Consider the following 13,868-nt stretch of genomic DNA (forward strand, 5'->3'; position numbering starts at 1 on the left):
TGAAAGTTCTTTAAGCTTTAAGATTGAAGGTACGACGCATTTTGTCTTCACTTACGTATTGAAAGAATATGACCGTTATCATAACGAAGTGAATCAAACACTAATAAAATTTGTAGATAAAAATTGGTTAACAATGAATATTTTAAACGTGAAGACCCAAACACTGCTGGAGATGATGAAGAATACAGACAAGTTATTGAAAAAAATAACGCAAGATTAGATGCAATAGAAAAAGAAGTTTAATGAATGTCTTACAAACACGTATGAATATCTTATGCGGTGGGAAGCCAGATGGAGATAAATTTACGTCAAATATGCAATTTATAAAATCTTATGTCGACAGGCTACGTAGCACAGTGTCTAAGGTGGTGTTATGGAGGGGTCAGGGTCTGTTTGTCGAACCGCGACAGCGCCGTATTTTCTTATTTTCTTGTTTGTTTCTTGTTTGTCGTGAATAAAAAGTGTCATAAAAGTGCTCTATCTTCCACAGGAATAAATAAAAAATTTACTTTATTTCTTCTTTATTTCTTTGTTCCCGTGGAAGAAGGTTTTGCTGTTTTTTCTCAGCCGAAATCAATGATTTTTTCATTTTTGGAATCCTTAGCGATGAGGAATCTTTTCTCTCGTGGAAGCTTTGACCAAAAATAATTTATAGGTGAATTTATAGGTGAAGAGGTGAGATTCACCTGTTTTTTCACACGTCTTTTCACACGTTTTACATGAATTGTACGATGTATATTTGAAATCCTAAACAATTTCGTAGCTTCTATTTCTTCTTTTAGTACATCGAATGTTTTAATCATGCCGAAAGTCTCTTTATATTTCTTCTTGACGTCAGACAGAAGGAAATCTTCTGCTGTTGGATAGTTTTTATTAAGAAATGTCAACATATCCATTTTATCTTCTGCTGGCTTTTCTGCTTCTTTCTTTAAGTCTGCATAGTCGTTTCGCATTCTTTCTATCTCTTTGACTGAGTAGTTATATTTTCTTATTGCTGCTTTACATTTTGAACATTGCGGATTCATTTTTGCGTTATACATTGAAATAAAACCAGCTAGAACAACTAAGGCGTCAATGTTTTCTTTAACTCAAAAGCTGCTGGTTTTATCTGTTCATTCCATACTTTACCTCTTCTATCTTTATCTCTATCTGCCATACACATTTTGCAACTAATGAAACAAAGTTATCGTATGTCTTAAATTCTTCGGATTTGTAAAGGTCAGAAATATTTTTATAAACCATGTCGCAATCTTTGTCCATAACTTTATGGTTGCAATGAAAACCAAGGAATTCATAATTTACTTTACGTATGAATTTCTTAATTTCTACTGAGTCAGTTGCTTTGACTTCAATTTCGTCGAAATTCAGGAATAGTTAGTTTTTGCTGCTGAATTTCAGGTAGTTTAGGCAAATGGTCGATGAGGTCCTCCATTTCATAAAAACTGTTCATTTGTTTCATCTTTCGCACTACAGTCTAATTACTTGTTAAAAGTTCTTGCTTTATCTTCTGGATTTCTGTTTCAAAAGTATATGAAGAAGGAATAAAGCTTTTCATCTCTACCAACATTGACGTAGGATTCATGACTAGCGAGTTTGGTGCTGTAGTTGTTTGAATTGTTGTTGTGCCGATTGTTGAAATCATATCTTTTATACAAAATAAAAAAATAAATAAAAATAAAACTAACTTTATTTTTTCTATCTTAAGGAAATTCATGAAAATTCACGAGACCCAAAGGGTCTGAGCCGCTAAGCGGCGAGGGTGAAAAAACGGGTGAGATCTCACCTCTTCACCTAAACATTATTTTTGCTGAATTCAGCAACAAAATGAACGAGGTCAGGATGTATGTAAATACCTTTGAATTCATTTATAACACCCTTAGTAAGCTCATAAAATGCTTGTTTTGAGGTTGAGCCACTTTTGGCTCGACCGTATTCTTTCATCCAAAACTCAAGAATTTCCTGCATGAATTTTGTATAAAAAGCAACAGTCCGAATTCCGGCGGTTGCTATATTCTTCACAAAATGCCTTATAAACTCTTCCCAGACTTATTTTCCAACAACTTTCTAAAGTCTTTCCTAAACTGACGGCGCAAAGCGCCAAGACCGAAGGTCCTGACTGACTGACGGCACAAAGTGGCTTAACGAAAACATTAATATATAAAATTCATGAAAATTCATGAGGGTGAAAAAACAGGTGAAAAAAGAGGTGAAATCTCACCTCTTCACCTAAATTATATTTTTTGGTGTAAATAAATGGTACCATTAATGATATCATGACTGTTGTCAAAATGTCATGTTGTCATCATTTTTAAGAGAAGTTAAATAACCTGGTGACATGGTGACACTGAAAACATTTATGACAAAAATAAATGGTACCATTAATGATATCATGACTGTTCTCATTCATGTCTGATTTACATCTAATGAAAAAGTTTAGAAGAATTTTCTTATTCTTTCTGGCTTATTTTTATCTTTCCAGTACTCCCGCTCTAATGGTCCCAGATGTGTTGGCTTTGACTCTCTCAAGTTCTTAGATGGTATAACATCTTCAACGCCTCCTTCATATCTTACTTTATAAGTGTCATCGTTTATGTTATAGCCAAGTATTTCAATAACCACTCCTCGCTTTGCTTCGTCAATGGTTTCAGCAAGTTTGCCATTACTACTTTCAACTAATTTATGTCGAGGGTAAAACGCAATAGAGTCGTCGGCAGCTTTTATAAGATATCCATTACCTTGCGTAGAGTCTACGATATAATAGTTTCTACTTAACCTTAAACGTTTCTTTGTCAACGGTTTGTCGTCAAGAACTACACGAACTTTTGTACCAGGAATGAGGGTAAATTGTGTTGAATTTCTGATATTTTGTGTTTGGCTTCGTTTCTTTTGTATATACTTTTCTTCTTGTTGTTGTGTCATTGAATTTGGTGTATGTCCTGTTGTAGAATGTGTTGAGGAATTATATACTTCGAGAAAATGTTTCATTGTTTCTTCGGTAAAGTCTCGCTCTTGGTTTAAATCTCTGAGCGTTCTTATGAAGCGGTTTATGATGCCGAGTATGTTATGGTTATGGTCTTCAGTAGTGTAGTGAGTTATGTTATGCTAATGAGAAAATCTGTGATTCATTGCTGAGGTATGCACTGTCTTGGTCTGATGTTAAAGTACTTGGGCTATGTTCTGCTACAAACTTTTGTAAAACTCTTAACACTTCACGAGTTCCTTTATTTTTCATTGGATATGCATATGCTTACGAGTGTTAACATTAATGAAGATGAGGAATGGTTATGTCCTCCTTTTCTGCTTTGAATGAGAGTGTCAAATTGGTATGCGTCAGGAGCGTTGGAGTAAATTGGTAAAAAGTAGTCGTAAGGGTTTATTTTTGTTTGATGTACAACATTTTTGTCAAAGAACCTTTTCACTTCAGCTCTGTTAGTAAATCCCAACTCTTTGCAGCTTCATTGAACTTCTTAAATGACCTCCATGGATGTTGTTCGAATACTTCTTTCAAGCTCATTTATGTAAAGTTAAAGATTTTATTCAAGGTTCAAGCGCGTTCATTGAACGCGGTACCATGCGAATATAGTCACAAATGGTGGCATATAATCTGCACCCGAGCCTGTTGGATTTGTTGTGAAAGTGTGTGAATGATTTCCTCCTGGTTCAGTTGGTCGAAAAGTCTTTTTTGCTGAATTGTTATAAGATGGAGATAAAACGTCATTGCCAGCTTCATAGTCTGAGTTGTATAATGGGTGGTCTCTTAATGAGTGGCTATGGTCGCCAGAAAAGTTTGTAGTTCCTGTATGAGTGTGCGGTGGAAGGTTTGCTTCTTTAATTTTCTTCGAACCTCCTGTTTGCTTTGAATATCTAGCACAGTATAAGAATTTATCTACAATCTGCTTCCACGTACCAAAACCTAAAACACTTGCTGGATTTGTTGAGTTCATTGATGTATAAATAGAGCCTATAGGATATAATGTTTGAAGTATTTCAGTCTTTAATGTTTGAAGCTCTGTTTTGTCTGCTTTCTTATCATATAAATCTTGAGCAGTGAATTTAACATTATTTTCATCATCCATGACATAAACATTTTTACAGCTAATTTCTTTCTTCGTTGTTATGTTTTCATTCGATGTTAAACCTTGTGGAAAGTTAGGAGGTTTATAATATAATGCATCCCCACCAGTTCTGCCAACCGTTCATTCAATACTTTCTATAGCAACAGTTGAGAAGGAGTTATGTGTATGTTCTTTATCTGCTTTTTTATCTAACATTGCTGGTAGTTTATATGTTTCAAAGTTTCTGACATGACCTTCAATGTTCATACATTTACTATTTAAGGAGTTTAGTGTATCTTTTACACTTGTACTTGGATTCTCTAAAGGTGCACTTGAACCAAGGGTATAGTTCAATATTATTTCGTCTGCTCTAACAGTAGTGAAGGATTCATGTGTATGGTTCTTGTCAGCTTTACTATTTAATGTAGCTTGAAGTTCATTTATATCGGAGATATTGTGTTTATGAGATTTCAAAACTTTGTTCGTTGCGTCAAGTTCATCTTTGTCAGCTTTACTTTTAATAGCATCTTCAAAAGTTATTTTTGTCTTAACTCTCAATGTAAATCTTGGTTCAACTAATACACCGTTAACAAAGAAGTATGAAGCATAAATTTCATTGTTATAACCAAATGCTTCTGGTGCTTTACCTGTGTCATACTGTACAGTACAGTGTATGTCATAACCTTTAGCACGAATGAATTTATATCTTCTTTCATTAACATCTTCAGTGCTTATTTGTTCATCCTGTGTTAAATATCCATGGTAGTCCGTTATAATCTGTTCGTCTGAACTTATATAATGAACATGGTTTTTATCTGCTTTTTCGGCTAATTTCTCTTCTATCTCATTTATTTCAAGTTCATGCCTACCACCACCTCCCGAAGAAGTATTTTTCTTCAGCTCTTGAAGAACGTCCACTTCGCCATCTTTGGTGTCAATAATGAGACTTTGAGTTAAAAACCTTTCCTGTCTTAATGGATGTTTGTAAAACTTCTTCTTCACTGTGTTCGGGGTCATGGTCGTCATCATATCTTGTGAAATCAGAGATGTTGTCATACATTAAGCATATTTGTCTCAAAAGTTCTGCTATTTGAAACTGGAACGAAAGATATACAGAACTTTCATCATCTCCTAAAGTCAAGTCTGCTTTCTTAAGTATTTCTTGAATGTATGCAATGAGAACAGAGTACCTTGGAAAATATTCGAACAATATTTCATTAGCTGTTGGTTTTGGTGTTTTCTGGAGTTTCTGTTGTTCAGTTCCTTCTGTAGTTCTGTTGGAGTTTCTGCATCTCTTGACTTCAATGCTCTTGCTCTCAAAGACCTAAATGTTAGAGCACCAGGTTTTACAAAGACTTATAAATGCTTTAATAGTTCCTGGTAAGTTATTGTTAGCATTAAGTAAGTTCCTTATGTTTCCATCATGTACGTCCATAGCACTATGTAAAAAATCTATACTTTTCTTGTAGTCAGCAATAGACTGACTGTGATTTTTTAAAGATTTGTCAATACCTTTAAGCCAATCTTCATGCATGTCTGATACTGAGCCAAGAATATCATTTGCTTCCTTTAGTGTATTTTGTGCTTCTCGTAAAGTATCCAATCCCGTACGTGCATTGTTTGCTATACGTCTTACAGTATCTATTTGACTCCTTGTTTCTTGCATCCAACCAGATAAAGTTTTAATAGTATCCGAACCATTTGAAATGAAGTTCAAAGCATTTTTAACGTCATCTAAAACTTCTTCACCAAGTACTGCCCATATCTTTCCGATTTGGTATTGAAGAACTCCATATGAAAGCAGCTGTTAAACCAGTATTTATAAGGTTCCATATCCATGATTTAGCAGTTTTTCCATCCTTTCCATCTTCACCATCCAAACCGTTTTCGCCTTGAGTCCTTGTATTCCTTGTACTCCTTGTGGTCCTTGAGGTCCGGTGTCACCCTTCTCTCCTTTCAGTTCATCTTTATGTTCGTTATAATATTCTAATGTCATAAGGTGTACATCATTACTGCTACCAGCAACGCCGAGAATTTGTTTCTCATTCATGACTAAATTCTTTAGGCATTTAATGTTGTCGTCAAATCGAAAGTTCTTTAACAATTCAATGAGAACATTTAATACTTTCACTAATGAGGCATCTACTGTAGAATTATATATTGCACCGTTCCATCATTTATGATAGGAACTTTACTTATTGTAATGAATGGGTCATAAGTGTTAAAAGTATCGAAATCAATGACTTTTTAGTTTTTCCATCGTCAATGACTAAATCATTGCCTTCAATGGTTAAAGTTGAGTTTTCGTTTACTAGTTCAAGTGCTCTTCTTGCTTCATTTGTTTCATACGCATATGCAGCAATAGTCATATTTTAATGAGAATAAAATGTTGTTCTATTTGCAAAGTACAGACCCAAACGAATACGGACAGTAAAGCTACAAACAAACTTAGGTCTTCAGAATGAAGCGCTTGCTTTCAGAGTTGTTGACTTCAATACTATCGCAATTTTTGTCATAACAGATGAAACAGATTTCATAGAGATTGAAATAGATGACAAAAGAAGTGTTATAACATTTCCTAACAGAGCTGGGTATAGAATAGATAAAATTGCTGGAGTCATAGATACTCTCATAAATGAAGAAACTATTGACAACATAGATGTCGAACTCTCTTCTGAGGAAACATTGAAGTTCAGCAGCGAGAAAGAGTTTAAGATACCAAGAATGAGTCATAGAGTACAACTTCTTTTGGGTGCATACCATATGACATTTCCTTGAAAAGTGTTGACAAAACGATTGAGATGAAATCTGTTCCAAACGTAATGTTATGGTAATTGTTTATACATTGAGTCTAAAATAGCTAATGTCACAGGCATTTCAGGAGTTAATAGTAAAGGTTCAGTAGAATATAAATCCTTCTGTTATGCAGTCAATTCAATGTTCATTCCAAACGTTCCTGTCATAGCAACTCATTTAGGTAAATGGGTTCGCATTAGTCCTCATAATTTGAAAGACATGCAATTCAGACTTGTTGACTTTCAAGGAGAGCCTGTAGAACTGAAGGCACCAGTGCGAATGACTGTTGAAGTTGACTTTTTAGAAAATATTAAATGCAACAGCTTACAAGAGAACTCAGAGCTAAAAATATAAAGTATGAATGTTATGTATTAGGTCATGAACTTTGGTTGTTGCTGTTTGATGAAACAAATGAATTAGTTATGTCAGTCAAGAGAACAGAAAAATATTGTGTTAGTGAAAACTGCACCAAGTCAATAAGATTAGGTTTGCATTATGAAGATGAGTTCGATACTGTTGAAGAAGTTTTGGATAGATATTACAAATTGCTAACTTGAAATTTTTTGACTGACGGCGCAAAGCGCCAAGACCGAAGGTCCTGACTGCTTTAATTTACTAAAACATATTTCAAACAAAGCTTATAGTCAGTAGATAGTTTTGTATACTCGTTCGAATATTTATACTTAAACTCAACTCCTGTAGTTCCTGGTGTTTCAATGATGCGGATGTTACCTATTTTCATGAATAGTGGAGTTTGACCACAGCATTCGATTTCAGGGTCGAGATAGTCAATGACACATTGTTTCCCTGTTATTCGTGAGATAACATTTTCAAGGTCCTCCTTTGTTAGAATTATTTGGTTCTTGCTTATAAGATTTGTCAAAAGCTTCTTATCGTCTTTGAGTAAAATTGTTTGGTATAACTGAAGAAGGTAATGGTCTACGTTATCTGAAGGATTTGTTTGAACATTTGTGTAAGGATTGTCGTTGGCTTCTCTTGAAAGAATTTGGTCCAGTGGTGGATACTCTAACTTAACATCTGATGTAGCGTTAGCGTTTGAAGCTGAGTTTAAATTCACCGACTTAAGTTCTGGTTCTTTTTCTTTCAAACACTCTGAACTATAGTTCTTTATGACAATATTGTTTGTCGTTCGTGAGTCAACATTTGATGTTGGTTCAATTGGAACATTAACGGCACCAGCTAAGATGGATTTGCTTCTCATTTCATATAGAATAAAAACCTTTTATATGTATGAAATGAACAATATACTCGACAAGGGTTTGAATGTAAAGCTAACGAATGAAAATATTGTTGAATTCACTGAGACAGGTGCTGTGTATAAAGATGTAGAACTACTGAACAAAAGAGCTAAGGGAAGAAGCAGGAACATGAACAAAGGGTGGAAGCCTATAAAAATTTATGTCAATGATGGCTCGGGAGGTTCAAACATAAAGTATGCAGAAAGTTATAGAGTTTATGCTCTCAAAGGTGAAAAGCTTCATTTAAGAACAGCTATTCTAACGCATATCCTCAAAAGCTAACGGATGGGGAAGTGGATGATATGAATGACAGCAAAAATATTAACAGAAATGGCGACAGAGATGCATGGAATTTGTTTACCATCAGTCAATTGAAGGTTAAACTTTAAAACAATGTTGGTCGTTCCCATGGAATATTTTTGACTTTAATGGTATTAGTCATGATATGAATCTCAAGGTATGAACGAGGAGAGATGAGAGACTTATATGCTTCCCAAATTTCTTCAAAAGGTAATGTTATACCTGACTGTTTCCAAATGAGTTCAATATCATAACGTGAGAAACCGTGAAAGATAACGAAGTCAGTTATGAGACGTTTTATGTTTAAAGCTAAAAACCTCCATGTTTGCATAAGTATTGCTACAGTTAAATGGTAATGTCTGACTTTAGTAATGATGTTAGCTAATGGTGAGTCTGGTTTTGACACTAAACCTTTACCAGCGAAGTCGTCACAAACTAATAAAGTGTTTGATGGATATTTTTGAAGGGTATTTTGAAAGTTTTGACAGAATGTAGTTTGTAAGTCGTTTCATATCGTAAACTCCTGAGTATTGACGTAAGTGGTGTTTGTCAATAATTCTTTCCATCTCCTCAGAAGTCTTTTGCATTCCTGACTGTATGAACTCTACGATGGCATAATATTTTCTCTTACGTCGAATGTAACGTTGAAGAAATTCAATGAGTTCACTGTCTGGAACTTTAACGACAGAGGCTTGAACTTTTGACATAAATGTTTTCGCTGTTGAATCCATAGAGTCTGAAGTTGCTGATATAATGATTTGGTCATAGTAAGAGTCGTTTCCTAAACGCTCTGTTATGAGTATATGACGAATGAGGTTAAATGTCTTACCTGAATCCATCTTTCCACAATAGAAATACACACCATTTGAACAGAATTCATAATCTTTGCTGAAAGGAAGAATAAGAGAAGAGTTAAGTTTGTCTGTAGTTTCATTCATGTCTTCATCTACATCATGTATTAAATGCTTCATTTTATCTCCATTAAAAATGCAAGTCAGAAATATTCAGAACATAGCACCGAGTCTAACTGACAAGAGTATAAAGATATACTATGAACACGTTATGATGAAACCAACCAAAATTCAAGAAAGTCAGTATACTTATGAATATCCAAGACACTGGGTAGAGTATGTAGGAGGTGAGAAAGCTATTGAAATCAGACAGGTTCGTCGAAGTATTCCAGCAGGAAGAACAATATTATTGAAGAACTTTAATGTTTTGAGGTATAATGATGAAACAAAGAAGCAAGATAGTTTTCCTGTTGCTGTGTATGTGAACTTAGATACAGGAGATGACATGAAAGTTTTTAATACAAAGCTTCAAACGGTAGTGAGAGAACAACTGACTGTGGAAGGACATCCATTACCTTCAGAAGTTACCATAGCATATAATTTTGAAACAAACTCAATAGATTTTAAAGTCGTCTCTGCAAAGAAGTCAGGTTTTACATTTAATGAAGCAGATGTATATTCGAATGAAAACTTCAAAGCTATTGCATGGTTAGATAATGACGATTGCTTTAAGAAAATATTTAAATTCAGTGACTCAAAGATTTCAATAGATGACCTTCGTGGAATGTTACCATCGACGTTTACAGTAGAAGGTTCAGCAGGATTGCTTACAAGATTGTCAATTGGTGGTATTTGGTCTCGTGAGAACATTGTTATAAAATCCAGTATAAGTGAATTTGCTGAAGAATCTATATTATGTCTTTCAAACTACATGTATTCGCCGCCGAAGCATTATAGTATAACAAACTTTGTCAGTAAGTTTAACATAAGACTTGTCGAACCTTCTTCAATGAAAGATGTTGTGCTACCTAAAGATGGAAAGGATGGACTCATTATTGAGATGATTTTAATAGCATATTAAATGAGCTTGTTCTTGAAGGTCATTCATGATGAAATAACTGTTGTAGAAGATGTTAGCAATTGTTCAGACATTTTGAAGCGTATAGATGATATAAGAAATAAGTTAGATAGACCGCAAAGCGGTGAGGGCGAAGCCCGTGAGAACGCTTATGTTTCATTGACTTTCTCCAGTAACGAGAACTTTTATGAGATAATATTGAAGAGAGATGATTTTAATATGGTGTAAATGGTAGCTTGGGCAGCTATAGGCGCAATGGGAACAAAAGCATTAGCATTTGGAGCAAAAGCACTTGGAGCTTATGACGCAGTAAATAAAATGAGTGGAGGAAGGGTTTCGAAGACATTAGATGCAAATAAAGGGAAGATTGGAGGCTGGGTTGCAAAGAAGTTAAGATTAAATAAAATAGGGCTCATAAATAAAGCATCCAATTTGGTTGCGACTGAGTCAGAAAATGCTTTAGGAAAGGACGATGAGTTTGCAAAACACGCAAAAGACTTTAATGACCAGATGAAAGGTGAAACAATGCATTTAAATAGATTCGATGGAACTAAAGAAAATGTTTCTTCTCCACTAGTAGTTCTTCCGTATGGTCCCTATGGAATGTATGGAAACCCTTACGAAAGACCATTTGACCCATTGACTGGTGGAAGTAACTGGTATCATTACGGCCGAAGAAGAAAGACAGTCAAGTTGGAGACAGACGTGAAGAAAGCAACTAAAAAGAAACCAAGGAAGAGAGTTATAAAGCAATGAATTCAACAGGGTGAAAAAAGAGGTGAGATCTCACCACTTCACCTAAATTTATTTTTGTGCTATGTTTTCATACGTGTGAGGGTGGTGATATCATTAATTTTTAAGTTTATTTTTTATTTTATTTTTATATAAATGACAGAACAAAAGCAACTCATACAAATCAAAACATATAACAAACATACATTTAAACATTTATTCTTCCTTCCTGAGTATAACATGTTCTTTACACTTCATCCTAGACCAGTTGACTATACACTGACTGTTTATAAAGATTGTCATGGTAGTTTTATAAAAACTTATGATGATGAAGGTAAGTTAACAAGACTATGCATTTCAAAACTTGAGAAACTTTATGACTTCAAGTATGACTACAATAGAGTTAACATTGACGATGAAGATATTGAAGAAAATTTATGAGAACGTTTATTTTTTCATTAGTGAGTTCGTTAGTGAGGTGAAATGGTTGGCGGCTTTGTAAATATTTAAGGTTAAGTTCGTTTTTGCGTTCGTGTTGTAAAATATACGTTAGCGGTTTCGTAAAGTGTCAAACCGTTATCTTGGGTAAGGTGGAACGCAGTGCCGCCGTACCCAAGATAGTTTTACTAACTTTGACCACCCGTAGCTCCTTGATGCTGCTTGACCTGCCGTAGCTCCTTGATGCTGTAGCTCCATGCTGCAGCTTGACCTACTGTAGCCCCTTGATGCTGCTTGATTGTAGATGTTGGCTTTGAATGATGCCGCTTGACCTGCCGTAGTTCCTTGCTGCAGCTTGATTGTAGATGTTGGCCTTGAATGATGCCGCTTGACCTGCCGTAGCCCCTTGCTGCCGTAGTTCGTTGCTGCCGTAGCTCCTTGCTGCTGCTTGATCGTAGATGTTGCCCTTGAATGCTGCCGCTTGACCGTAGATGTTGGCTGTGAATGTTATCGCTTCAACCGCTAGCTCCTAACTGCCTCCAAACAGCCGTTTTGCTATGACCTCAATCACTTTTATTTATTATTTTAAATATTATTTAATTTTATTATTTGAATAGGCCAACTTATATTTGAGAAGCTCAATTTGAGACCACTTAATACATTGAAATATCATAAATATTGAAATATTAAAAAGTGTATTTCAAAATATTGAAATTATAAAAATTTATAATACTGAAATTGAGACAAATTAATAAATTCAATGTGTTTTTTTTTGAAATAACTCTCAAATATTATTTTTTTGTTTATTTAATGATGAATAAATATGATTGCTTTAGTCAATCATAAAAACTAATTTAAGTTTAAAATAATGAAAGGATAATTTGATCGTTTTTTAAAATACAATTATTTTTGATGATTTGCAAGAATCTTTGAAAAGAATATAATATAGGTTCTATTTTTGTAAAATTTATCCAAATCATGTATTACATAAATTACGATTAAAACGATGAAAGAACCAAAAAGTGTGTTTTGTGTTTTGTTGTTGTGTGTTGGATGCGGGATCCTGTTATTTCCGAAATCGACAAAAAATTTGGAAATTTAATTTCCGGGTAAAAAAGGGGTTGGCGTCCTAAGGCGTCCTAGTGTAAATTTCTCAAAATTGTGATATTTACATCACATTTTTGAGAGGTTTATGGGCGTCCTAAGGGAAAATTGAATAGCTAGGGCGTCCCGAATTTTCATTCTAAGATTTAAATATATTATATACTTAAGTATAATACAAGCAATATAAAAATTAAAATTTTATTATGTTAACTTATAAGAAATTTTTTTGAATTATCGTTGATTTATTGTAATCTTTCCAGGCTATACTTTTGAAATCAACTTTACCTGTCATACGCATTAATGTAGTAGATGTCCAGGTGTAGCTATTATATCCCAGCAACATTGGTATTTTATCATTGTAAGATATCAAAATGAAGCGTTTTTTCAGATATAATTTTTCGTAAATTTTTCAAAAATAAGATGGTAAAAAAGCCTCGACTTGCTCGAAAAATAACAATTTTTTTACTTGTAAAAATAACCCTTTTACAGCATGGGCAGCTATTCAATCACTATTTCTTTTTCTAAAAGTATATTTTTCAAAAAAAATTAAGATCAAATTCGACAATTTCTTGATGAAAGCAAAAATATTACACATACTTCTAGATGCATGGGATAAAATATGCAATTATTCAATCAATTCGCATGATTTGAAAAAAAAATCTAAATTTGATAAAAATGTAGAAATTTTTTATTTTTAACTTGAGATTCGATTTTTTTGATCCAATTTGTGAAATTTTTTTTGATCGGAATTTCAATTAATTTGTTGATCAAAAATGACCTCACAATGTTTGATCATAAGTGAAGTCATCTTCATGGGTATTTAGAAATTCCAAGAGAAATTGCTTATTTCTCGCAGATGTAATATCTGAGAAAATCGAATTTAAATATTCATAGAAACCCAAATCATTCTCCGGTTCGAATAATTCATCTGTTGCTTTTTCTGTTTTTTCTATGAATTTTAATAATTTGATTAATAAATCTTCATCAGGAAGAATTATTGCTGCATTTGTGATAAAATTCCATATTGAGGTAATATGGCAATAATTACATTTATAAAATGTAATTTTATCCAAAATTTTTTGGCAAATTCGCATAATAGCATTAATATTTGAAGCTGAGATTAAACCTGTGATTACTTCTGTAACTTTTTGAAAATCATCGCAATTTAATATCTCTTTATATTGAATTGAGAAATAAAAAAAATCAAATGGATTCATTTCTTCAATTTCAAGGAGATTGTAAAAATTGATAGAAGTGTTATTGCAACAAATTGTATTTGCAGCAAAAAATATCATTTGCTCGATTCCATTTTTGG

General features: G+C 33.8%; 4 protein-coding genes and 4 pseudogenes across 8 annotated transcripts, besides 3 other annotated features; 2 read left to right on the forward strand and 6 right to left on the reverse strand.

Moving 5' to 3' along the window:
• Window positions 1–11,627: part of a mobile genetic element that runs on past the window's edge.
• On the reverse strand, window positions 707–1,260 carry TVAGG3_0187390 (annotated as a pseudogene). Its single transcript has one exon. A coding segment is annotated over exon 1 (554 nt).
• On the reverse strand, window positions 2,434–2,985 carry TVAGG3_0187400 (integrase core domain containing protein family; the record flags this gene model as incomplete). The annotated part of the gene is made up of 1 exon (XM_051225832.1): window positions 2,434–2,985. The coding sequence occupies one exon, from the start codon at window positions 2,983–2,985 to the stop codon at window positions 2,434–2,436; it is 552 nt and encodes a 183-aa protein (XP_051110818.1).
• On the reverse strand, window positions 3,555–4,076 carry TVAGG3_0187410 (phage tail repeat-like family; the record flags this gene model as incomplete). Its single annotated transcript, XM_051225833.1, has 1 exon — window positions 3,555–4,076. The coding sequence occupies one exon, from the start codon at window positions 4,074–4,076 to the stop codon at window positions 3,555–3,557; it is 522 nt and encodes a 173-aa protein (XP_051110819.1).
• Window positions 4,197–6,051, reverse strand: TVAGG3_0187420 (annotated as a pseudogene). The gene has a single exon. A coding segment is annotated over exon 1 (1,855 nt).
• On the forward strand, window positions 6,883–7,205 carry TVAGG3_0187430 (annotated as a pseudogene). The gene has a single exon. A coding segment is annotated over exon 1 (323 nt).
• Window positions 7,459–8,073, reverse strand: TVAGG3_0187440 (uncharacterized protein; the record flags this gene model as incomplete). The annotated part of the gene is made up of 1 exon (XM_051225834.1): window positions 7,459–8,073. One exon carries the CDS (start codon window positions 8,071–8,073, stop codon window positions 7,459–7,461), a length of 615 nt encoding a protein of 204 aa, XP_051110820.1.
• On the reverse strand, window positions 8,496–9,348 carry TVAGG3_0187450 (annotated as a pseudogene). Its single transcript has one exon. A coding segment is annotated over exon 1 (853 nt).
• Window positions 9,398–10,282, forward strand: TVAGG3_0187460 (uncharacterized protein; the record flags this gene model as incomplete). The annotated part of the gene is made up of 1 exon (XM_001310984.2): window positions 9,398–10,282. One exon carries the CDS (start codon window positions 9,398–9,400, stop codon window positions 10,280–10,282), a length of 885 nt encoding a protein of 294 aa, XP_001310985.2.
• Window positions 11,010–11,627: a terminal%2Cinverted (terminal inverted repeat of Maverick-1C transposon ID:TVAGG3_0187340).
• Window positions 11,628–12,557: 930 nt separating this feature from the next.
• Window positions 12,558–13,868: part of a mobile genetic element that runs on past the window's edge.

The sequence above is a fragment of the Trichomonas vaginalis genome, chromosome IV, assembly GCF_026262505.1.
Source record: "Trichomonas vaginalis G3 chromosome IV, whole genome shotgun sequence".
NCBI lineage: Eukaryota > Parabasalia > Trichomonadida > Trichomonadidae > Trichomonas > Trichomonas vaginalis.